At 36.3% G+C, this 25,961-nt stretch overlaps 1 protein-coding gene across 2 annotated transcripts in view; it reads left to right on the top strand.

Moving 5' to 3' along the window:
* COL25A1 (collagen type XXV alpha 1 chain) overlaps window positions 1-25,961 on the top strand; it is a 455,439-nt gene that overhangs the window by 414,687 nt on the left and 14,791 nt on the right. The window contains exons 19-30 of one of the 2 annotated variants that reach the window (XM_068542313.1): window positions 267-329; window positions 4,364-4,432; window positions 5,238-5,282; window positions 6,834-6,878; window positions 7,856-7,933; window positions 14,135-14,158; window positions 14,781-14,825; window positions 18,822-18,866; window positions 21,083-21,163; window positions 22,017-22,079; window positions 22,710-22,760; window positions 24,828-24,854. In XM_068542313.1, the coding sequence (XP_068398414.1) occupies window positions 267-329; window positions 4,364-4,432; window positions 5,238-5,282; window positions 6,834-6,878; window positions 7,856-7,933; window positions 14,135-14,158; window positions 14,781-14,825; window positions 18,822-18,866; window positions 21,083-21,163; window positions 22,017-22,079; window positions 22,710-22,760; window positions 24,828-24,854 (636 nt within the window). The remainder of the gene's footprint in view (window positions 1-266; window positions 330-4,363; window positions 4,433-5,237; window positions 5,283-6,833; window positions 6,879-7,855; window positions 7,934-14,134; window positions 14,159-14,780; window positions 14,826-18,821; window positions 18,867-21,082; window positions 21,164-22,016; window positions 22,080-22,709; window positions 22,761-24,827; window positions 24,855-25,961) is intronic. The other variant, XM_068542312.1, reaches the window with a different exon arrangement.

Genomic DNA, 25,961 nt, shown 5'->3' with positions numbered 1-25,961 from the left:
CATTGGACAACAGATGAGAAAGGATATCGTAAAGACATTTGTCTGGTTTCTTTGTCACTTTTACTTTCTCAAGCTCCTCGAAAGCCTTGCTCAAAGTACTGTCGCTGATCAAAACCAGTTCTGATTAATTTTATAGTTAGTAGCTGGATCTCAGCAAGAAAGCTATATACAATGAAAGGAGTAAAATCCCAGTAGAAGGAAATCAGTTTAACTTTACATATTTACTGTCAAATATGTAATAATCTCATATGCCCATTTTTTTAAAGGGAGAACCAGGTTTCATTGGTCCTCAAGGAGAACCAGGCTTACCAGGGTTACCAGGAATAAAGGTAAACGTAGTGTTTTTCCCTTCCTTTCTTTCTGAAAATTTTTGTCATATATTTTTAGTCCATTATGTTACTTAGGTGACCGGATATTTTTGCCTAATGGAGAACTAAAGCAGCGTAGCACCTATTCCTAACACTTCTAATGGGAATACCATGTTAAATAGAATAATAGGAAGTTAATTCCAGAAAGCCTTAGGCAAAACAACAGGATGGTGGAATACGTTCATTGTTCCAGTTGTCCCCCAAATTGTACCTAAATTGATACGATGCTATTAGTCTCCTGGCCATATGGAAAAGTGAGGGAATTCTGAGGAGGAGAGGTAGAACTCATTAACTCCTGCTCCTCGTTACGCATTTTAAGACATACGCATAAATCAAACATTATTACTATTCCCCCATCACTCCCTAGATTTCAAAGGCAAGTACTGATGTCATATAGATTCCTAAGTGTCTCATCCCAAAAGGATCCATCCTGAATAACGTCTGCAGAAAGATTCTGTAATGAAAACCATCTCGTGATCTTCTACTTGGCAACCTGAGAGAGGGCCCTAAAAGCAAAATCTATATGCTGCCATATAAAAAACTATGTTGCTGTGGATACAGTCAGAGCCATAGTTCCCTTTTTATCTACCCAGTAAGACATAAAAAGGTACAGCTCTGAGGATGGAACTTTATTCATGACAGACTCATGAATCAAAGAAGGAGCAAAATTAGATCAAACTACTTTCTTTTATTTTTAAACCATAGCAGTTTTGCCTCAATGTGTATTGCATTCGCCAGAAATAAGCCAGGATGATTTCCAAGAGCTCGAGAAATATGTTCATGGTTTGTTCTGACAGAGGAGTCCTCATTTCCGCTGGTCAAGAGAAAATAACTCTAATCCTAGTAAATGGAAACTATGTGTGGCCTAAGGGAGACTAAAACTCTGTCGAATTTATGCAAAATTGCTGTTTTCTCAGCAATTCCTTTTTCACATAATGAGCTGTCAAGCTTATTAACAAAATATGAGGAAAGCCTGTTTTAGCCTGAACAGATTTATACAAGAAATGCACTTTCTGGAATAAAAAGAGCTAGAACAAAAGAATAATGAGCATTCTGTGTTCATGTCAGAACTCTTGTATTTATTCAGGCTTGCAGCCTCAGAACCAGGTAGAGAAAGAGGATTGCTTTGTGGATAAGCACAAAGAAACGGGAAACCTGGTCAGTGCTGGAGAGGACCAGGCATGAACATGATCTCTAAATGTTTGTGGCATTTTGTTTGCTAAACAAGGGAAAATAGGAGAAACACAGACTGTGGAGTGTAGAGTTCATCCCTAAATATATTTTCTTTTTTTCACTTATTTTAAACTATTCCACAGTCAAAAAAATCCAGATATAGAGCCATAAAATCAACATTAATTACTGTTCATGAAGAACCCAGCCCGATTTTACAGAACAGATACTTTTATAACAGATACTACTCTGAACTCCCAATAAAAGTAAAGGCTGTACTGTAACTGTTTTGTATTTCCACAAGAAGGGATGTGAATAAGAAATTCATTAAACAATATTTTGAAGTTAATTTTCAGCTGAATTACCTATCTAACATGAAATTGGTATCATAATGGAAAAGTCATGATTATTTAAAAATCTCTTTCAGCTGAACACTAGTCTTTTACCGGTTGCGTAGGCAGTCTGGATTTGTACCAGTAAATTCAGATTTTAAAAATAAACTAAGTCCTCATATTTTATCCCCAACGCAGTGAAGAGAGATCATAATGAAGAAAGACACATAATTGCATCTAAACATCTGTTTCATGTACTGCTGTATTCTCAGCATCTGTATTGCGCCTGAGAGAAACCTGCATCAGTCTAAAGAAATAGGACTTTATTATGAATAATTTAGAATACTTTGTATAACATTGTTTATTCATTAATTCAACACATTTTTTGCCAGACATTTTTCTAGTATTTGAGAATGGGGAATAAATGCAATGAAAACAGTCTCTACTCTACTGAAGCTTACACTGTAATATGTGTAAGAAAGGGGTGGAAGAAAAGAAAAAAGTAAACAAATATATAATGTAATTCCAGAGGGAGAGTAATAAGCAACTGATTAGGGGCATGATGATAATAAGTGATTCTAGGTAAACATATATAGACTCCACTACTCTGGTAAATACTACAGAGAAATGATTTTCTACAATTTTTGTTTTTCTCTAAAATAAGATTATAGTAACCATTTTAGAATTCTTCTGTAAAATATTAAGAGCAACACCAAACATGGTATATACATATTTAAATAAAAATTCCATATACCAGCAAAATGCTTCAGTCTCTAATCCCTGGAAAATCTCTTCTGGAGCACCTTTTCCATCTCCTGCATCCAGTCAAGTCCCTTGTCTTTCTCCCAACCTCTCCATTGTCCCACTCCCTTTTGGTTCATGCTGAGAAACCTACTGAGTCTTCTTTATCCTGGCCCTAATCTATCCCACCTCCCCTGCCAAAACCACAAAGGCTTCCCACAGTGGGCATGATACAGACAAAGATCTTGGAATTTAAAGCCCTACATCACCCATAACAGATCCAAATCCTATTTTTCTTTTCCTTTCCAAGACGAATCAGTCCTTCAGTGAGAAGGGTGCCTCCCTCATCCATAAACATACCATCACCAGAAATCAAAACTTGTTTGATTATTGAAATTCTACCCATCGTGCAGAAAGCTGAACACTCTCAAGTCTGTGTTCAGGGAGTGTAAAACAGCACCGTCTTCCTGAAGGGCGATTAGCTAGCTTTTAAAATGTTTATACTTTTTGACACAGCCATTTGCCTAGTAGGAATTTATCCTAAGAATATGACCAGAGATGTGCAAAAGATTTACATACAAAAACATTTATGCAAAAATTGAAGATTGACTACCGTCAGTTCTAAATTACAGCTCGCCCACGTTACAGGTTTTGGGCAAGTTATTTAACCTCTCTGAGCTTCACTTTCCTCATCTGTAGACTATGGATACTAACACCTTTCTCATTTGTCCTGAGGATTAGATAGGATAGTGCATGTCAAGTGTTGTGTGCAGTTCCTGCACTCATCAATAGCACAGTTATAAACAGTGATAATTATAATATACACCCTACCCCATCCTTCAGGACATGACCCAAGTCTCACCAAAAGGAAGTCAATCTGGACCATTGAAAACCCTGTGGAGTTTCTTCTTCTCTCACATATGGCCTTACATTACTCCTTAACTCTTAACTATTTTGTTCATGTGGATCTTATCTAACTAGAGCACTAGCTCCCTGTGGGCAGTGACCATGCTCATCCTTCCCAGAGCTATAAATATAGTAAAAGCTGTAACACCTATGGATCTTGTACCATGCCAAGCACTTTCCATTTCTAGGTTATGAAACCAGTACTCTAATTTTCTCCGTTTTACAGAGGAAACTGAGGCTTTCAGAACTTAACTAACTTTCCCCAAAACACAGAACTGGTAAGTATTCCAGAGCCAGGAGTAAAGCCCAGAATATCAAATTACAAAACTTGGCACTTAGCCATTTTGCCATGCTTCGGAAGATCTTAAAAAGTTGCTGCAGACTGAAAACTATGTCCATGCCTGTTGTGAGGTATTAATGATGGCCCTTATCAATTCCCTTTAAAGGTCTTTCTGGGACTTCCCTAGCAGTCCAGTGGTTAAGACTCCGAGCTTCCAATGCAGGGAGCACCGGTTCGATCCCTGGTCGGGGAACTATGATCCCACATAGGGCGCGGCCAAAAAAAAAAAAAAGGAAGAGTCTTTCCATTTACCAACATAGGTATCTGACAGGCATTTACCAAACCATTTCCTTGTCTATAAAACGGAAATGAAAATGCAAACATTGAATAATTATTTTGATTATTAAATGAGATAATCCATGTTGAGGTTAATACAATGCTGAGTATGTGGTAAATAAATAGTAACTTTCTGCTTTCTTTGATTTTATTCAACTCACTCATTAACCTACAGGGACTAGCTGGGGGTGACAGGGGGCGCCATTTACCTGTTTTGCGATTTGTGACAGGGCGACCGTGGGGAGGCAGGGCATCCTGGAAGAGGGGATCGAGGGGAGCCTGGAGCCCCTGGACCAAAGGTCAGTTATTCTCACACTGGAAAACAACATTCTCTGGTTTGGAAATGTGTGCCACTTACTTTAGAACATGCAACTAAAATAAAATTATTCAAGGGGTATTAAAACAGCCAAAATCACAAATGATTCACTGAAATTCACACCAATTCGTTATTTTCTAAAAAGGGTTTTACAATTCAACTTTTCCAGTTTACTCTGTTCTGTTCAGTCAACAAATTAATGACACATCCAAATATAAATCGGGAGGTACTGTCACACTAACACCTTACCACTCGATGTATATTAAAACCTACTGAGGAAAATGCGGATCCGTGCTGTGTTAGTTTCTATGGTAATTTGATGGTGTGTAACACCTTGAAAATATGAGAACTAAGGATTTATTTGACTGTTCACTCTATTCCTCTAAACTTCCTGCAAACTAGTATGGTAACACTTTATTTTAATAACCCTACCTAGAGACACAGGAAATGATTTACTCTTTGATGAAAAGGAAATTTATGCAAACACTGTTGAGACTAATGAGAATTAGTCACAGAACTCTTCCCATCCGCTGATGGGTGGGCAGTCTTCAGAATTATAATGGCATGAAGGTTGGTGGAGAGACCAGGGAGTGAACTAATGATACGGTGATAATACTTATGTTCAGTGTTGTAACAGCCTACATTATATAGAGTCATATATTGAGGCAGTTAAAATAAAGTGTTTCCATTTTTCTTCATTATTCTGAGTCACTGCTAATTTCGTTTTTTTCTGTTCTTATCTCCCTCTGTCATTTTCTCTTTTTCATCTTCATATTCTTCTATAATAGGGGAAACAAGGTGAATCAGGAACTAGAGGCCCAAAGGGGTCAAAGGTCAGTAACCGCGTAACCATTTTAATGTAACATGAGGCCTTCATGTAATACGTGCCTCTTCCACAGAGAATCATGTTTTAGATTAAACTCTTTCACACACTGGGATTGCAGTAATTTCATCCCTATGATGATATCTCAGAACAGTTGGTTTGTTTCATCTTGTTTGTTTTTGTGTTCTTGTGCTTCAGACCTTTCTTTATGAGAAATGGTATTTCCTGTTTCATATGTATAGCTTATTTGGAAAAAATTAAGTACTTTACTTAAATTATATACAGTATAATCTTATTTTTTATTTCCTGGCTATCTTTGTGATAAGTGTTCAGATTATACTTTGCTTTTAAGTCAGTTGACTCCCTTCATTCCATTAAAATTTCACCACCAATTGAAATTCTCTCCTTTATCATGCTCTTTATATAGTGCCTGCAATAATCTATATACTACTAGCAGAATCATATTATTAATCATGTTATTAATCATGCTAATAATGTGGAAAATGGGGAAAACAGCAGGAATTAATAATTCCCCATTCATAGTGAAATTTTATTACTATGGTCAATGTTATTAGCATAATGTGGATAGAAAAATTATAATCCCTTTTCCTGCTCATCTTCATTGGTCCTTATCCAGTTTATAAGAATATGTAGAAAGACATATAAAAATGCTTTGAATTCTATTTAGGAAAAGGGCCCTGTAAATTTTAGGCTATTTTAAAGAACCTTCAAATCTACACACGTTCAAATCTCTTCTCCAAAATTTCTGTTTAGACTTCTGAAAATTTCAAGTGTTCTCAGTGATGCATTTGCAGTTTGAGGTTTAGATGATTCCTGGTGTCTCTTGACAGGGATGGGAAGTAGTCATCACACCATAAATGGACGTTTAGAGACTTTTCATGTTGCGTTGAAAAAAAGAGAAAGCTGTGTTTGCCCAGATCTTGACCTTCAGCCCCGCCAACCTGGCCCAGCTAGCTGCTGTCCGCTTCAGCACTTTCTGAGGGCTAAGAGACCTGTACCTATAGAAAACTTTTCCTTAGATCCTCGTCATCAGAGGGAGGCCCAGCTGGTGACCTTTCCCTCCTAATCTCCCTAGAATGAGCTATCCATTGATCTCTCTTCCTTCCTTGTCCTTATTATCTACACTTCTTCTCAGAGAACAGACAACCCAGTTAATTGGTTGGCTCTTTTCCCCCTTGCCCCAAATCTCTTCATATACAGGCAAGAACATGGCTCAATCTGAGAGGTAAAATCTTACTTTGGGTGTCATAGAAACCACTTGCTTTGCTTTTCAAGATCCCGAGGAAGCAAGTTACCATATGTATTGTTGTTTCAAGATACTCTGTCATCTGAAGGGGGAAGTTTAATTCACTTCAGGGGGCATCTTAAAGAAGCATTTGCCATGTCAGTGGTTATTGTATTTCTAGTTGTTATTTTCCACTTCAGAAGTTCATATTAAAAGTGTTGCTGTATGGTATTAAATACATCCTTAGATTTGAGATATTTCTGGACTGTTGGCCTCACTACTAACTCAGTTTTCTTCTCTTTTCACTGGGGAAAGGGCGACCGTGGAGACAAAGGGGACTCTGGAGCCCTGGGACCAAGGGTGAGTGTGTCTCCTCTACTCTTTTGGCCTCCAATGAGCCTAGATTTGAAGTGTGTGTCTATGTGGCTTTTCACAATGCACTTGGACTAATAATACCCAACAATAGCACCGGAGGTAGACTTCTGTGACTATTCCTGCTACTCCCCCCTTTCTTCTTATTTTTCATTGCAGTCACCAGGAGCACTGAGTATGTAGACTGGAACAAGTAAGATAAGCCCATAAGGAGAAGGTCTAAAGAACTCTTTCTATCTACTTCCCCTCTGCCAAATGAGCAATAGCAAGCCCATAGCCATCCACCTAACAGAACTTTCCACTTTTCAATTAACTCAATTAAAAAGAAAGCAATAGTCCATATTTTCAGAACCTTTTTAAAGCACAGGCAGGGAATTAGGACATGACTAATGGAAATTCAGTGGCAGAGCTACTGAGTAGGATAGACATCTTAAAAATATTTGTTCCCTCCTTATAGGTACTGTTCAAAAAAATATATATGTATTTGTTCCCTATTTGCTTCCATTTTAATGGCATTCTATTCCTGTTAGGAAAGCCAAGCATTTCCTACAGTACAGTGTTCCATCTTCTTAAAAAATGAAGAAGCAATCTATGAGGTGTAGATGAGGAGAAAGCGGTCAGGAGTTGCTTTAATAAATGTAGATAAAGCCAACAAAATTTTGCAAGTCAAATCAGATTAGCCTACACATTATAATTTTTAGGAAGCAGCTTTTGAGATTGAATTGTATTTCTGTTTTATCCAATTTAATATATTTAACCTACCAGACAGGAAGTTAGAAGTAGTTTGCCTCCTTTGAAATAAGGACAAACTTTGAACATGATTATTTATTCTCAAGTACATTTGGGCCTTAGTCAGGATCCGATGATCAGAGAGAGCTGTTTGCTGCTATTTCTGTTTTCGCCACAGTCCCTTCTTCATCCTAGCCCAACCCGCATGACGTTCTCTTGGCTGATTTTTTTCATAGGGTCCACCTGGTCAAAAGGGAGATCAAGGAGCCACCGAGATCATAGACTACAACGGCAACCTCCACGAAGCCTTGCAGGCAAGTGACTGCTCCCTGCCCTGACACAGACACTGACACTGATGAGACCCTTGTAATGTGTGTAAATATCAGCTTCCACCCCCCCTCAGATCTCAGAGGGCTCCACTGCTCAAAGCACACCTTCTCCCTGATCTCCTGAACTCATCTTCTCCCTGCCCCAGTTTATCCTCTTTATTTCCTAGCATTTTTCAATCTTTCCTTCTCTTTCCCTTCTACCTTCAGGTGTGCTTTAGTCAGTCTTATCTTAAATCTTGTACTGGTTTTGCCAAGCTTTGTCTCCTTGCTTGATACGTGAACCTAGCAAAGCCATTAAGAGCCCTGTGGCTCTGGAGTTTGAGCTGCCTGGGTTCAAATCTCTTGCTTACTAAGTGCATGAGCTAGGGTTGTTGTGAGTAGATGACTAAGTACATATTATACACTTAGAACAGTGCCTAGCACATAATAAGTCTTTTATAGGTATTTCTTGCTACTGCTCCTGTTCAATTCTTTTTCTTCCATTAATAAAAAGCCATAGACTGTGTGGCTTGTCTCCATCACCTTTGCTTCCTATTTATCCTCTTCATACTTAGACTCCTGTGTTGTAGCTTGTACCATTATTTTGTTGAAATTTCTCTTGTAAAGGTCAACAATAACCTCTAGGTCAAGCCCATGGTACTCATCACTCTTGACTTTTATGTGACATTATACTAAACCACCTTCCTTTTGAAACTCTTCCTTTCTGGTTTCTCCAACCTTCTACTCTCATTTCTTCCAGTTTTCTTCTTCGATGGATCCACTCCATCTTAGTATTTCCAATTTCTCTGTCCACCCCCTAACTTTGGGTATTCTCAAGTCTCTGATCTTTTCTTGGTACAGTCACTCCCTTTGTGTTCTTTCACATTATGGCTTCCAAATCTTTCACCTCCAGGTCTGATCTGCATATACCTCTAGCTGTCCAGGAATATTTCCACTATGGATGCAACACTGCCTTGTCAACTTCCACCAATACATACAATTATACTGGTTACCTTTCACACCTACCAAATGATTCCCTTTCCTAACTAACCAGTTTCTGTTAATGAAACCATAAGTTTCTAATTTCTTGAGATGGAAACTTTAGTGTCATTTAAAAACTATTCTTTGTCCTTCATCCTTTATATCTCACCAGAATCTACTGTTTCCTTTTTCAAAGTATCTCTTGAGGCTGCCCCACTCTCTCCGTTCCCAGCTAGGTCTACATGTTGTTTATATCAGATCTAACACTGCAACGGGCCCTTAACCAACTCCTCTACCCCTAGTGCCTCCATGCTCTTCTAATCCATTCCTATATATCACTCCAAGGGTAATTTTCCTAAACTATCACTATTTTGATGACTCTAATCTGTTCGGAAACCTAAGTGACCCTCTTGCCTACTCTATCAAGCCCAAATTTCTCCATCTGACTTTTAAGGCCCTATAACCCTGCCTTTCCTGTACAGAATTTTTTATTTCTCCACAACATATTTATCATATCTATAAAAATAACCATCTTTTTTCCTGGTTCATCCTTTTTCTTTCATTCATCCATCTAAATCCTATCCAACAATTCACTGCTGCCACCCAGATGAATTTCTCCTCTGAATCCTTTTAAATATTACCAGTCAGGACCCAGTAGTTTAACATTTAATTATTCTCAAATTCCATAATTTACTTTAGTTTTGCCTCTTACCAGATTGTAAATTACTTGTTGACAAGAAACTCATCTTATACTTATTTTGTCTCCCCCAATGTGTCTGACCCTGGTCTAGGCATGTAAATATTAAATAAACTTATTGGTTGAATTAGTAAGTATACTTCATTCATATGCACAATCCATTTTTTTGCTTGAAAGCCAAATTAGTTGTTTTAAATATTTTCCATTTTGTACTTGTTTGATTTTTTTTCCCACCCATATGATTTCACTAACATTATCTAATTATGGTAGATCTACATTTCTATGGGTCCTTTGTTACAACTATCATTTTTAAATAGTAAAGCATTTATTAAATAGTTTTTACAGAATCTATCTTCAGCTTTGTATTTTTCTGTTCTTTTTATTCTTTTTCTTCTGGTAAAGCACATAGAGACACATGCTTACTGCTTAGAGAAACATTACTTGGGCAGCGTGTTCAGTCAACAGCTTGAATTAGGGTTCCTCAGTGCAAGTGGCCTAGACTCAAGCAGTAGCCTCTGGGCTATTGTCAAATTCTAGAATCAGTTTTCTCAGTTGTTTCCTTTTTCCCGCAAGTTGATAACTGCGTGTATAAAGAAAGAGAAAGAACAGGAAGTTTTTGTTACTTACTATGTTGTCAGTGTTCTTACTTCTAAAATATAGGGTCACATTTTTCAACTTTATTAGCAATATTGTAAATTTCCCTTAAACTGCTTCCAATGGCACCATAATTCTTACTACTGCCTTTAAGAGGTATCCACTCTCTTATCTTTCAAGATATGCTCCTATGTTATTGGCCATGGCCATTTTCTGGAAAGACTGTGGAAGAGTTTTAAAGCCTTTACATGAACAGAGCCTGGCATGAAGCAAGCTACCCTCAGTCTAAAACTGAAATCTGCTTTGATTTCCCCTCTGCTACTAACTAGCTGAGTCACTTTGGGGAAATCACATAATGTATCTATATTTCATTGATCTGATCTGTAAAATGAGGATGATTTGGAATGGAGTTTTTCTAAGAGTCCATAAAGTCTAATATTATGCTTAGGGTTATTTTTTTAGGAGCTCCTGAATACTCTTTGTTGATGTGCCAAAACGCACTGTACTTTTTAAAAAAATCTAACACCTACATCTTGATATGAAAGAATAGATGTGCTCAGTTTCTTTTTTCACCTCGAGTTCTATATGACTGTCAACATCCATCACAGCCAACTAGTTCATGTTTATACCTCAACCTAAACATTTATTATTCTTAGGGGGTTGTTTAGGCAACTACGTGTTGTGCTTGTAAATAGCTTATAGGTTTTTTTTTTCACTTCAAAACTATTTGTTTTTCCAATATAGTAATCTAGTGAATTAAGAGTCCCTAATAAATAAATTAAACTAAATAGCCATTAGATTGAGAGGAAGGAATAGACATTTGTTCTTCTAGTTCTCTAACCAGTGATGGATATTCAGTTTTGCAAATTCCATTTCACTATTGCCTCCTCTAAAAAAAACCTGCCCCAAAATCTGGATACTTAGATAAATAAGTGTATATTACAATTATAAAAATATCACTTAGAGATATAAAATTTTACTCTTGCCTCTACTGAAAATTGTTACAGGCATACCTCCTTTTATTGCAATTTGAAGATACTGCATTTTTTTACAAATGGAAAGTTTATGGCAACCCTGTGCCAAGCAAGTCTATTGGTTCCACTTTTCCAACCGCATTTGCTCACTTCATGTCTCTCTGCCACATTTTGGTAATTCTCACAACATTTCAAATTTGTTAATTTTGATTATATTTGTTATGGTGATCTGTGATCTTTTTTTTTTTTCCTGACTGTGCCACATGGCTTGCAGGATCTTAGTTCCCCAACTGGGGATCAAACCTGGGCCCATGGCAGTGAAAGGGCTGAGTCCTAACCACTGGACCACCAGGGAATTCCCTGTGATCAGTGATCTTTGATGTTACTATTGCAAAAAGACTATGATTCTCTGAAGGTCCAGATGATGGTTAGCATTTTTTTAGCAATAAAGTTTTTTTATTGAAGTATAGTTGATGTACAATATTATGTAAGTTACAGGTGAGCAATACATATAGTGATTTACAGTTTTTAAAGGTTATACTTCATTTATAGTTATTATAAAATATTGGCTATATTCCCTGTGTTGTACAATATATCCTCGAGCAATAAAGTATTTTTCAATTAGGGTATGTACACTTTTTTTAGACATAATGCTATTGCACACTTAATAGACTACATTACAGTTTAAACAAAACTTTTATATGCACTGGGAAACCAAAATTTGTGTGACTTGCTTTATTACGACTTCACTTTATTTCGATGGTCTGAAACCCTAACCCGCAATATCTGAGGTATGCCCGTATTTACATGAGCATTTGTCATAAGCCGTTTATTTTGATTTTTATTTAAGGTGCTTATGTTTCCACAATTAGTAGTAAAACCTTTCGTTTCCTACCTCAAGCTTTTAAAATTTCTCAACACCATATAAACTAAACCTCTTCTCTAGTGTAAATCAGGGGTGATTTTAAGCTTTCATCATTACGAGATGTGAAAGAAAATAATTTTTAATTCTAAAGAGATTCACATAAGCATCTCAGAGAATAAATCACAAAGCATCCTGCTAGCCTTCAACCAATTTACAGCTTCTTTAACTCATGCCTCCCATTTCACATCGTGCCTCAGTAGAGAATGACATGTCTTTCTCCATCACTACCAAAAATTCTGGTTTTCAAATCATTACTGAAGTTCAACAGAGAACCCTGCTGAGTTCATGTAGTTTTAACTTAGAGGAACCAGATACAAGAAATCCAAAGTGAGCCAACATCTTTAGGACGTCTCTGAGTGTCTGCACACTGGTTCTTCAAGATGGCAGTTAAAACTATGTTTTTGAGTAGTTAGCTTAGTTTTCTATCATTTGTTCTTCTGTTAACTGGGTGGAACCTGCCCTGTATAATTTTTAGGTCTCACAAATATAGTTATTTAACAAGCTTATTTAAACCCCTTCTGTTATAGTTCAGTTTCCAATAATAATGTTCTTTTATTTAGGCAACTCATTTTAAAACATGTTGTTATCCTTGAACTTTCAAAAAGACAAGCTAGTTTTGTGCTTAAGTGGGAAATGAATCATACATGGCTCAGGTTGGAAAACCTCTGAGACTTTAAATTTTAAACTCCTTCCCTCTCTAAGGTTTTATGTTTTTGCTGTCTAGTTAAAAATGTAATTTATAATTGGAAAGTAATGATAAAGAAATTATTTCTACTCTATAATTTTCTAATAGCCTTTTTAAAATGACTCATCTACCCATATAGGAGCAAAGAAGTCGCTTTCTCATAACCGTAAATTCAACTCTTGCTTTAGGTGAATCCCTTAAGAATAAAATAAGTGGTGCCTTATGTTACATAGATATGATGGTATAAAAATCTGGGCCTTGACTTTTTTATAACCTTGCCCCAGTTTGTGGCCATTTTGCCTTCTATCTTAGAAGCACTGGTTATTTTGTCCTACCCTGTTTTCTCTGAAGCTGTAATGACCGTGACTGATGTTATCATGGAATACAAACTTGAACCATCTGTACACGTGCATAAATATATTGTTTTCTAAGGAATGATGCACCATATCACTAAAAACTCAAGTGTTTGAAGTGAGATGGGTGGATGATGTTAAGATTATTTTTTACAACAACGACAATAAAAAACAGAACCAACACCTTGCATTAGAAGTTGGAAGGGAGCAGTGGAAGACAAAAAGATGGAGTTAAACCGATAGTCACAAGTTTACATGTAATTGGACAGTGTTTGTCTAGGACCAGAGCTCCTAATGGAAAATGTTCTCTCCCCTAAAATCGCATAAAGTGGTACAGGCCTTACAGAACTTTTTGTACAGCACTTAGACTAGAAAATCTTAATACAAAAATGGTTTGTGGTTTGGGGATTGGTTGTTTTAGAGATTCATACTTTAAGAGAATATATTTTGGTACAGTATTCAAGCCCTTTACATTAAGAAACAAGGCGAATCCCATGTCAATTCCTGTCTTAGTCATGGCACACACACACAGACACACGCAAACACACAGACACACACAAGCTAATTATAATGCACCAAATGAGATACAAACTAGAAGAAAAAAATATTACTTATACAATTAGATAGTTCCGTTTTCTCTAATCAAAATGCTCTAGAAATAGAGCTTTTATGAATAGGAAGGTTTCTCAGCTCCCAATTACGCTGACAAGCCACCAGTGTACACTATTTTACTTCATAATTTAAATCAGTGAATTAAAATTTTGACATTTCTTTTTTCTTTAGCCATAGATTTTTAAATAAAATTCTAAAAATAATTTTTAAAATAATTTTTACAATCTATGGTATTCGTCTGAAGATATGTTTTCAGGATCTTGTCAATTCCTTATAAGACATCAGTCTTGCCAAAATATATTCAAAATCTTATTTCAGAAATGTATTACTGTACTTTGGCACACAAATTAGGTAACTCTGTCTTTATTAATACATTTTCCCAACAGAGGATTACCACCTTAACAGTCACGGTAACTCCTGTTGCATGATTTCTGTGGTTTGTGACTTTGTATTCGGTGTTGATGCATGCCGGTCATAATAGTACTAATGTAGCCATTGTTTTTATCTGATATTTAATGTTATGTTTTCTTATATTAATAACCTTTTACAACATTTGCCCCAGTTGAATCACTTTGTCTGCTTAGTAAAAAAGTCAAAAAAAAATTTTATTGTTATTTTTCTTAAAAGTCTTTGGCTTTATCTTAATAATATGGCTTTGTTCTTTAGTGTTTGGGAAATCAAAGCCTTTGTGGGGGGGAGGAGAGAAGTGTTTCTAGAAACACAGGAAATATTAGGAAGCTAATTCAACCCCGAAAAATGTATGTGGGACATGGCAGCAATTTTACATTGTCTTACAAATCAACTCTAGAGCATTATTTTAACCTAAATGTGTTGATTTTTTTCTGCATATAAGTAGGTAGTTTTTATAATTCCTTAACCAGTGAAATGTTTCCTCTTTGCAAATCAATACTGGAGGATATTTGATTATGATAGAAATTAGGGAGGTGTGGAGTGTACTTAGTATTTAAAGCATACATTTTATTACAGATACTATCTTTTAAAACTTTAAAACTTTGTCTTTTCTGGATTTAGGGTCCCCCTGGACCACCTGGACCTCAAGGACTACAAGGGCCAAAGGTTATTCTTTATTTTACTTGTTTCCGTTTACTACATATGGTGCAGAGAATCCCATATTAAATATATGTATCTCTGAAAACCAATCTTACAAAATACTGGAGGAGCTGAGATCAACAATATTGCTTAAGAGAGCTGAGAAGAGAAATTGGGGTCTGGGCTGAAGGAAGAGGGATCAGAAAAAAAGAAAAATTAGGAAAGAAGGGAGAGAAATAGAAATGGCATTAAATTTAGAAGGAGGACATTCAGAAAAACAGAATATTAAACAAAGGAAAAACAAGTTTTACAGAAATTGTAAGTGTAAAGAAACACTAAATGTGGTGTATGGAAAAAGGCAAATATTTAAATAGAAGAGGATTGAAGGAAAATTTACTCTGACACCAAAAAAGATCCTTTCTTTCAATCCTTTCATAATAAAAAGAACAAGAAAAGCTTCAGCATGACACATTCACAAATGACAATTTTAGGAATCACTTTCAGTCACTTTTATAACACATCCTGCTATATATATTCAAACATTCTGCCATTTAAATTTCATCTACTAAAACATACCAACTATGAACAGTAGAAACCAAATTACTTGATTATATCTAAAATTTATTGGTAACGTTAGCTTTTTCCCTCCAAACTTAAGCTTATTAAACCACGTTCGATCAATTAACACATGGCCAGCGATTCTGGCTTTTCAGAACTGAGCTACACGTGTTGAAATACGACTTTCATCATTGGGTTTTTTGTAGGAGATTCAAGTGGTGTCAAAATCCATCTTTTGTTTATGCCTCTTAAGGCATTTTATTTGCTAAATCTACCTCATACACACACATGCACACACACACACACATATCAGCTTTTGTACTTTTCTCTTTCAAGATACTTAAAAGCTGAAAGCTAGCACATAGAAATAATTATTTTTCTATTATTAAAAGGAATATGCAGTAAAATATTACTGAGGTCCTTGGCTATGTGAGATATATTTAGAACATAGACGCTAATTTCAAACAGATTTCATGTATAACATTACTGTAAGTTTGGGGATTTTTAATTTTCTATTTCTCCACCACATTCTGCTCTCTAAGAGATATAACACAAAAAATGCTCCAATCATATGCAGTCTTTATTCCTAGTAAGCAAGTTGGCCTGGATCCCTATTCTTTAGTATCTTGGTGAGCTGGACTAGAAAGCCTAGAGGGAAATCTGTAGATTCCTTTTTCCTTTGTGTAGAGTCAACCAAGATCTAAGTTCCTTGCTTTATGCCCCCACTTGACTAAGTCTCCAGAAGCAAAATTGTCCTCAATGCTAAATATGTACCTTATTCCACACAAACCTCAAAAACTTCTGGGACTTGACTCTTCTTTATAGCCCAAAGGCCTACAGAAGCCCAAAAAGTACTTGACCCAAAGAAAGCTACCTAGCTACCTAGCCAAGAAAGCTATATCATTAAAACCTACATCCCCTGTGTTTTATAATCCAATTGCTATTCATTTATTAATTATATTAACCAACAATTAATTTGGGGCCTCTATTCCATGGTAAATACTGATATCTAGTAAAGATACTAGGATATAGCAAGGGGTTTTATTTTATTTATTTATTTTTGGCTACGTTGGGTCTATTGTTACTGCACACAGGCTTTCTTTAGTTGTGGCGTGCAGGGGCTACTCTTCGTTGCGGTGCCCGGGCTTCTCGTTGCGGTGGCTTCTCTTGTTGCAGAGCACAGGCTCTAGGCGCATGGGCTTCAGTAGTTGTGGCTCGTGGTATCTAGAGCACAGGCTCAGTAGTTGTGGCACACGGGCTTAGCTGCTCCGCGGCATGTGGGATCTTCCCGGACCAGGGCTCGAACCCGTGTCCCCTGCATTGGCAGGCGGATTCTTAACCACTGCACCACCAGGGAAGCCCAGCAAGGGGTTTTAACAAGGAGCTTTTAGCCCAGGGATGGAGAAAGGCAAATAAAGGCACAATTATTAATAAAGAGAGTAAGTGCATTGGTTAAGATGCGTACAGGAAGGCTCCTCTCTGCCTTGGGGTCAAGGATGACTTCGAGCTGAAACTGAAAGGAAAAGAAACACAGGAAAGGAAAAGAAAGGAAAAGAAATTGACCAAGTGAATGTCTAGACAAGTAGGGTGGGGGAGGGTTGTTAGTCATACTCCCTTACCTCTTACCGTGCCACCCTTCCCACTATGCCAGCACTCTGGCCCACCTCGTACACGCCACAGTGGTCTCGTAATTGAGATCTTGGCTTAGTTGATACAGTCCTTTATGCTTTCCATTATCTCCCCTTGAGAAGGTTGGGATAACCGGGGGGAGATGTGCCTATGACCAGGAGTCAGCAAATTCGACACGAGGCAAATATAAAACCCATTCTCACTCAGGACACACAGCCTCAGACTGAATGGGAACCTATTCAAATTACATTCCTCCTTCCTTTATCAAACAAGGACTATTTGACTTCTTATACATCAAATAACTCTTTACAAACTACTTTTGGTGGGTGCAGGATAAATGAATAACTCATGAATTATATTTTTCTTTTAAACATTTGTGGGTCACATTTTGAAGGGAAAAGCATAGCAACCATTACTGGACCCAGAGTGCTGACGAGTATTCAGACTGCATGAAACTAGGGCTTAGCCAGTTGCATCCAACCTTAACAGACTTGTTGGTGGCAAAATAAATGTTGCCGCTACCACAAGGAGCAGGAAATCTGGAATTTTTTTAAAAAGGTTTTTTTCTTTTTTTTTTTTTTCATGTGTTTGTCATGCCTTCCTTTAACATTTGGAAGGCTCAGATTTCACACTATGACCAATAGCTCTTAAAGTTCTAACCAGGGAAAGGAGCTCTAACCATTTCAATATTGTGGTTTATAACATCACCAGACAAGACTTTCTAGAAAAATACAGCCTCAAGTCAGTTCCCTTGGAAATCTGTCTGCGAGGCAGGCTACTCACACACTCCAAAGAATTGTTTTTACAAAGTTTCCGAGGTGTGGGCATCAGAGATATTTATAATGGGGTCTACATAAATGATCCAATGATATAAAATAATATCTTGCCTTTCAAAGAATTTGTTTGTTCAGTACCTTTCCAATTGAAAGGTAACTGGACATTTGTTGTTTGAATAAATCTCTAGCACATTGTTTTAATTTGTCTTTAATGGAACATCTTCAGTTAAGAAAAAATAAATCCATCTATTTTGGGTTTGTCAAGGGTTCTAATAAATCATAATATGAATAGTAAACTTAGTTCGTTCCTAGCATAGTATAGGAAATGAATTGATCCAAAAGTAATTTTCTGTGGATTAAGATATTATCTGATTTATTATATCCTTCAGTGAGGCTTATCTGGAAATAGCACATTCACAATCATTATGAATTTGTATTCACTGTTCAAACAATGCCAGGTTAAATATTATAAACATATGGGGCCTTTCATCTTACTCTTTCTTGAGTTAACTACCATGTTTTTGCTTTTTTCTCAAATTGGAAAATAAGAGAAATCATACAGAATTTTAAGGAGGAAAAAATTAACTAGCTGAGGCATATAGGTTGTTCCTATAGGATATGGTCAGCCATCAGATGATTTCAGTTTTCTTTCACCAAATTCTTATAGCCTGAACCTCACATGAGGGAAAAAATAAAAACACTGAATCTTAGCGATATGTAAGTATTATTATACATAATATTCAAAAAATGTTATTTTGGAATTCCCCGGCGGTCCAGTGGTTAAGACTCTGGGCTTCCACTGCAGGGGGGCTCGGGTTCGATCCCTGGTGGGGGAACTAAGATCCTGCATGCCGCACAGTGTGGTCAAAAGAAAAAAAAACATTATTTCACTTTGTATAGTCATGTGGTATGATGTAATAACGTACTTGAATTATGATGCATCTGCTGAAAGTTAAATTGTACTGTTACCAACTAGCATCATTTTTTGCCTCATTTTTACTTGGTGTAGTATGCTACCAATAATAAATAAGAAGCTAGCCATCAATTTTTATCTTAATAGGGAGAGCCAGGATCTCCAGGAGTCCCAGGAGTTGATGGAGAGCAGGTAATTTTCAAAGACATACTGTCATTTAAAGCATCATTATTGATGACCTTCTGTTATAGGTTTGAAGACCAAAAGGCATGAGTGTTGACTTATGATATTCTCTTTTTTTTTTTTTCTTACCTTCTCTTCTAGAGACTACATTAACTCTAAAAAGCAACTGGTTTTAAATTAGGCATTAGTTTTCTTTGTACAAACATACAAGTTATATGATGCTTTAGATTTGCCTTAATAATCCCTATCAATCTACCATGACATCTCTGTGAATTTTTATTAGACTTGTAAGATAATTACCAATTTAGTAAGAATCGCCTAATTCTTGTCAGTGGATACAAATAATTCAAGATTTAAAGCTGTGACGGTAGTTTCCGCAAAATTAGATATTGCTTACATGTGTTATTTTGACATGGTTTTCTTTTCCCAAATAAAGATTGTACCTAATTTTCTAGATCATTAGAAAAGACAGAAACAAGCAGGACACTTGCAGCTTTGTAGAATATGGCAGTATCTCCGAGGGTTTCCCCTAAAACAGAGGTTGACAAACATTTTCTATAAAGAAACAGATAGTAACTCTTTTAGGCTTTGCAGGCCATCGACATTCTCTATCAGATTTTTTTAATGCCACTTAAATTTTGTTTTAAACATTCAGCCTGTACAAAAACAATTCCTGGGCTGGATTTGGCCTGTAAGCCATGGTTTGCCAACCCCTGGTAGAAATGAATCTGACTAGGAGAATGTGGACGGTATTCAAAATTCAGAATCTAATCACAAGGATTAGTTTCAAGATATTGATGTTTTCTGGGCTTCCATTATTTACCTAAGAAATAGCTAAAATCAAGAAGATCATAAGAAATCAAAGACATTCTTGATACAGTTTGTTTATCCTTCTGAGGAGATAGTATTAGATAAGAAAATTAAGAGAAGGGTTATTTTAATATCAGAGTTGTATATTGAAATCATATAACATCACACTAAATTAACATGTGGTAGTTATAAAAGAGACTTTAGATGATCTGCTATATCCATCAGAGATCACATTAGCATTTAAAAATCTGATCATACTACCTCCCCCAGTTAGTCATTATAAATAATTTGACATACATAATGACATGCTACGTGGTATGTCATCCCTACATATACAATAGCTGAATTTTTTTTTCTATGGGCTTCACAAGGTCTTCTTCTACTACTAGGTCCAGTGGGTTAGCTATCCTCCTGCTCTCTATTATTAGATTCCTAAAACCAACCAGGATCTGATTAACTATAAGATCCATCTATCTATTTAGGTACCTACCCACCCACCTAGTGGGTGACTCTGAAGTAGGTGCTATGAAATAGATATACGTAACAAGAAAAGACAAGTTCCTGTCCTTAAGTAGTTTTTAGTATAGAAAATGTGAACAGGTTAGTGCAACCAGGGATCCCTATGACCATAACTAAAATAACTATGATCATCCCTGCTGAAGAATGGGCCATCTGGTCATACTGCAGTGAACCTCCCTGGATGAAAATGCTTAACGATATACATTAATTTCAGTATTAGTATCACAAAATTCCTATTTTTTTGCATTCAAAATACACATATATCTATTTCCTCACTGTAAAAAGAGAATAAAAATCACATCCTGGGTCACCTCATAGAGATGTCACGAGAACAAAATAAGAACACTGGAAAAGTGGAAGTATTTCTAAGCATTAATTGAGCGTTAGTGTATAGTGAATGATCTACCTGTCTGTAGATGGGACCATTGAAAACTGTTGGTGATTGGAACCTCTGCCTGCATTTAATGGGAATAGAGGGATATAATGAGTGGAGATGTGAAAAATTTATTTGGACCTTTGTTACTATAACACTAGGTCCTGCTTCAAAATGTATATTGTGCATTAAACCCATTAATTTGTTTTCAGGACTGGTGATATAGAATTAGCTGCCAGGTAAAAATGTGGAATCAGGAGAAATGATGTCAACACTTACATTCCTGCTTTTCATACATAAATGGCCTAAGTAATAGAATTTAATCTCTTCCATTACAAGAGGAAATAGTATTGATTCAATGTAGAAGGTTGCTGTAAGAGATAACTCTACCTAAAAATGAAAATCAGAATCATTTCAGCCTGAGGCCCATCTACTGGCAAAAGTAATCTGGAATTCTGTTTTCCCTATTATGTAACCATCCATGGTCAGTATGATTCTTAAGTGCAAACCATATCATTTGTAGGGACTCAAAGGTTCAAAGGGAGACATGGGGGACCCAGGTATGCCAGGTGAAAAAGGAGGAATTGGACTTCCTGGATTACCGGTATGTTTATATTTTTAAAGATGTATTCATATTAAGATGAAGTAAATAATCAGAAAATAGTTGTACTATTAGCTGCAGTCTCATCTAATGGTTCATTTAATATTTTTATTTTTAAATATTTGAAGTGTTTTTGGTTAATTACTACAACTAAGGCTCTAGAAGAAATTTTAAAGCAGCTAACCAAATGAATTATAAAATAAACCTTTATGCTTTCCTGAATTATTTTCACTAGAAGATAGTAAAATAAATAGAGTTGGTCATTAATGTAGGATGTAACTGATCATTTTTAAATAAACAATAATTTTAAAAAACTAAAAAATACAAAATAATTAAAAAACAAATTACTCTGGAAGTGTTCTCCTTGTGTTACAATATTATGGGATGGTGTTTTTATGGTTTCCCCCATAATTTTTACTGAGAATCTGGAGAGGGAAATGTAGAAAAATGTGGGGAACAAAATGTAGAAAACCTCACTGCCCTAGATCATTTTTTAAAACAAGGAAATGTGTAAATAAGTGTCAGTGAAAACGAAGTTAAAGGACTGCTATTTTAAGTCAGCACCACCATTAAAAATATAACAGTTATAATTGGATATATTTAGCAATGTATAAGTTTAACCAATCAAGCAGAACTTAGTTTCATTTACTTTATAATTTATTTCACATATCACGCACAATCCTAGGGATTTGAGGAAGCTTGCTGTTTAGCTTGAGGCTAAAATGCAAGGGGATAAATCCTTCTCTTACATTATCATGTGCATGATATTATAAAAATTTCAGGAGGATGATGGATTTGGGGAGAAAATTCAGCTGTTCCTTACTTGACCAGCTCAACTCTTAATGGTTATTTGTAGGGTGCCAATGGAATGAAAGGAGAAAAAGGAGACTCGGGATTGCCAGGTCCTCAGGGTCCTTCCGTAAGTCCATGGGGGCTGAACTTCCATGGTTCCCGAAAAACTCTGAAATGGGCCAATTATTCACCGACTTCAACCTGTGCCAGATGGTTTATCAACAGTAGAAAGGCCATGAACCTCTTGGTCTGTCAAACTGTAGAAGAAATATCTGTCAGCCTTGTACAGCGAGAGACAAAAGTGTCTCAGAGGTCTGAGTTAGAAGCGATTTTTCAGAGGGCTATCTAATCCCGAGGAGAAAATCAATGGTTTTCCCACGACGCTTTTGGGTAGAGCTCTGTGAATGTAGAACCTATGTTCTTTTTTTCTCCAGAGCCTTGTTGTTGCTTAGTGAAATATTTGAGAGTTTAATAGTAGTTGTAGCATTATAGCATTTCTTGGTAATCAGTTGCTTCCTTTTCTTTTAATGTACTTTTGATTTATTCTGGCTTTTGTAGAACAACTGTATTTTTTTTAAGTTTTTTTATTCTCACAAAGGAATTTCCAAATGTAGAGAATCAAATGCATCACTTCTTCCAGTATCCTTCTTCCTCTGCAACCATTAATGGCCTTAGCAGAAGCCCAGCATGAGATTCAAGCCTAACTGCCTTATCTAAATGAAGTAACCAAATTCATGTTTATTTTTCGGACATGCAGATCATAGGCCCACCAGGCCCACCAGGTCCCCATGGCCCACCAGGCCCCATGGTAAGTTTCCCTCCTCTCCAAAATATAATCATTTGTTTAAGAGCATGCTACCAGAGGAAACGTGAGCGCACCCCTCAAAACAGCCAGCTTGTATGTTGTACTACTCTCTGTGGAATGGACAAAAAATAGGAGGTGCTTTTCTGATTTTACAGTGCTGTCTTTCAGTCTCCCAAGCACATCTGTTGGAAAGAGATAGGGTAGTTTTGTGATAGGAAAGTTGAATAAACAGATTTGGCAAGCTTTACTCCACTCTTAGGGTATGAACATTGGAAAATCATTTTAACCAACCACTGTTCTAGGCCATTAATAGCGTAACAAGATTAGTAATTGTAGCCATTAATGAATGTTTCTAACCAACTTTGAGGATTGAGACCCTTTAATGAAATGTTCAATAAGAACATTTATAAAATAATATGGTAAAAATTGTCTCACTTCCACAGATGGTACATATTGTTGGATCTTTTTCTTTTCACTTTTACATACTTCTGTAAATACAGTGTTTACTGCAAGTATCCCTCAGTGACCAGTGGAGACAATGACTGTGTCCTCATAGAACTTATGTTCAGTGAGGAAGGTAGCCATTAAACCAGCATAATTCTCCAAATGTCTACCTAATGACAGTTCTGTTAAGGCTAGAACTAGAAGGCAGAATGCTTCAAATGCTTTTGACTGGGATAGGTTGGGAACAAGTCAGGCAGTCTCTAAGGTCACATTTGTCTCGTCAGTGTCCCGATAAACCATATGTCTTCAATCACAGAGATTAAATAAACTGTCGGTCAATCTCTCCTCCTGTTGTGCTCCAACAAAGAGAACATCATTGGAATGATCTAAACCACAGAGCGTAGCCCCAGACCCAATCATCTATGTCTTACTAAGTGCCGTTTCTATTTCATACCACAAAACAATTATAATTAACCTGATTTTCTTAAAACTAAACAGTGCTTTAAGAATCAAGCAAATGGCATACTTTTGGCTTTTTTTAATACTCCCGCCACTTTAAGTTAGAAAATTAAATTTGAAAATGCTATATCCATTCATATCATAAAATTAATTAGTTTAAAGGAATTTAAAACCATTTCTAAAATGAAATAAGAATACTTGATAAAATGGCCATTTCCTGAAAATGTTTATCCATAACGTATCCAAAGGGAAAATATTATTCCAATGTAGACATATGTAACAAATATCTATGTATTGCTTGCTTAAAAAAAAACAACAACAACTTTTTCCTACTGTTGTATGATTTTGCTGATGAGTATTTAAATACTTCTGTCTCCAAATAGTTCATTTAAATGACTTGAAAGTTTAAAGCAATCCACAGTAATCTTTAGTTAGTTTAGGTTGACTAATTAGTCTCTATACTTAGATTTTCCACAAAATACAGGGGAAAAGCCCTGATCCATGAATGTGTTGTGACTTCCTTCCACTGGTAAATAATTGTTACAAGAGCCTTGAATAATTCATCTTTGTAAAAATGAACGCGTTCTAAATAATAATGTTTAGCACTCCTGTACTAGAATCCTTTTCTTAGCCTTAAAGAAATGATGCAACAGGGTTCCAAACTTGACTGTCATCTCCTCATTTTCTTGCTCCTTTAGATTTCTTAAAACCTCGGGTCTAGGGCAGTTAGTAATTGAAAAGGTCTCCTCTTCACTGGTACTTAAAGTTCAAAACTTTTTAAGCAAATTTTAAACTCATAAGGTATCTCACATATTCCACCTAGATTTTTTTAAATAGGGATTTGAAAAATAGAAGTAGTGTGGGTTCACAAACACTTTTTTCTGGTTTTTTTTTTCTTCCATATAACCCTGGCAGATTCCCCCCTCCCTCTCACAGGTATTTAGCAGAAAGAATTGCTATTAATGAATTTCCTATTACAGAGCAATCCAAGAGCTAGAAGGTACTTTCACTAGGTATTAACATCCACTGGCCTTCCTCTAGCTATAGCTCAAACAAGAAGATTCTTGTTATACATCTCTTTTGTTACTTTATATAATAGTTAATAGTCACCTCTGCTGGGGAAAAGTGAATCAATTCTTAATTAAAAGCTGTGTTTTCCATTTTCAGGGACCCCATGGACTTCCTGGACCAAAGGTAATCCAACAAATCCCTTGATTATTTGATGGCTGTTTCATTGTTAATCGTGGGGAAGCATGACAGAAGCATGTCTCTCCTGTCTTATTTATTTGTCAAGTAATGTTGATAATCTTTAAGCCTTTAAGTATCCAGATGTTTAAATTTCACAACAACGAGTGACTTACAACAAATTTAAGTGAAATCACCTAGAGATGAATTAGTCCTCATTTTGCCTTTTTCCTTGTCACTATGTAAGTTTCTTAAGTTACTAATCATAATATACTCAAAATCAACATTCTAAAAGGAAAAAAAAAAAAGTGAATCTGATGAGATTCTCAGACTAGTCCAGATGCTCTTTCTTAGTATGGTATCTTTAGTTGTATATTCAGATGTTGTTAGTTGATACTTCTTGCTTGTCATATAGCAGTACTGCATCTAAATGCTTTAATTATCCAGCATCTTAATTTTGTACTCCCCCAGAGGTCCCTAGTCTAGAATGAGGTGAGGTATATCAAGTATGCTATACTGAGGAGAAGGTTACATCACATACATGTATTCTATACTCTGAATTAACAAGAGAACAATGGAGAATATCCCTTCCTTGTCAGAATTATTGCAGTTTGTATTGTGAAGATGGATGAAGGTGCATTCTTTGCCTTTGTGTAGACCGAGAAGACACCTTGGAGGATTAAAATGAGCCCTGAAAGACATGCTTCTTCTTTCAGTGAGCATATGTGATGAGGACGTATGTTCTAACCTCAGCTTTGCCACTGACAGGCTGTGTCACCTTGGGGAGATTATTTACCCTCTCTAATCCTTCATTTACTCAACTAGGTAACTTACCTCAGAGTGTTGTGATGATTTAATGAGGTATGATTATAGAACACTTCGCAGAATATGCGGTGCAGCTGTTAATAAACACCCAATAAACGTCAGTTGTTATTGTAATCTTGTGTTTTGATGCTTTGTTCTGAACAGAAAAATTCAGCTAGTCCTCAAGGCTGCTTGAGAAAAGGTTCAATGACTCTTGAAAGCTCCTCAGTAGTGAGTTGATGCATTGAAATGGAGAGGGGGTGAGGGGACACATAAATGCAGTGTTGGCACTAAGAATCAGAAAGGCTAGAG

The sequence above is a fragment of the Eschrichtius robustus genome, chromosome 4 (genome assembly GCF_028021215.1).
Source record: "Eschrichtius robustus isolate mEscRob2 chromosome 4, mEscRob2.pri, whole genome shotgun sequence".
NCBI lineage: Eukaryota > Metazoa > Chordata > Mammalia > Artiodactyla > Eschrichtiidae > Eschrichtius > Eschrichtius robustus.
This window is presented reverse-complemented; position numbering and strand designations above follow the sequence as displayed.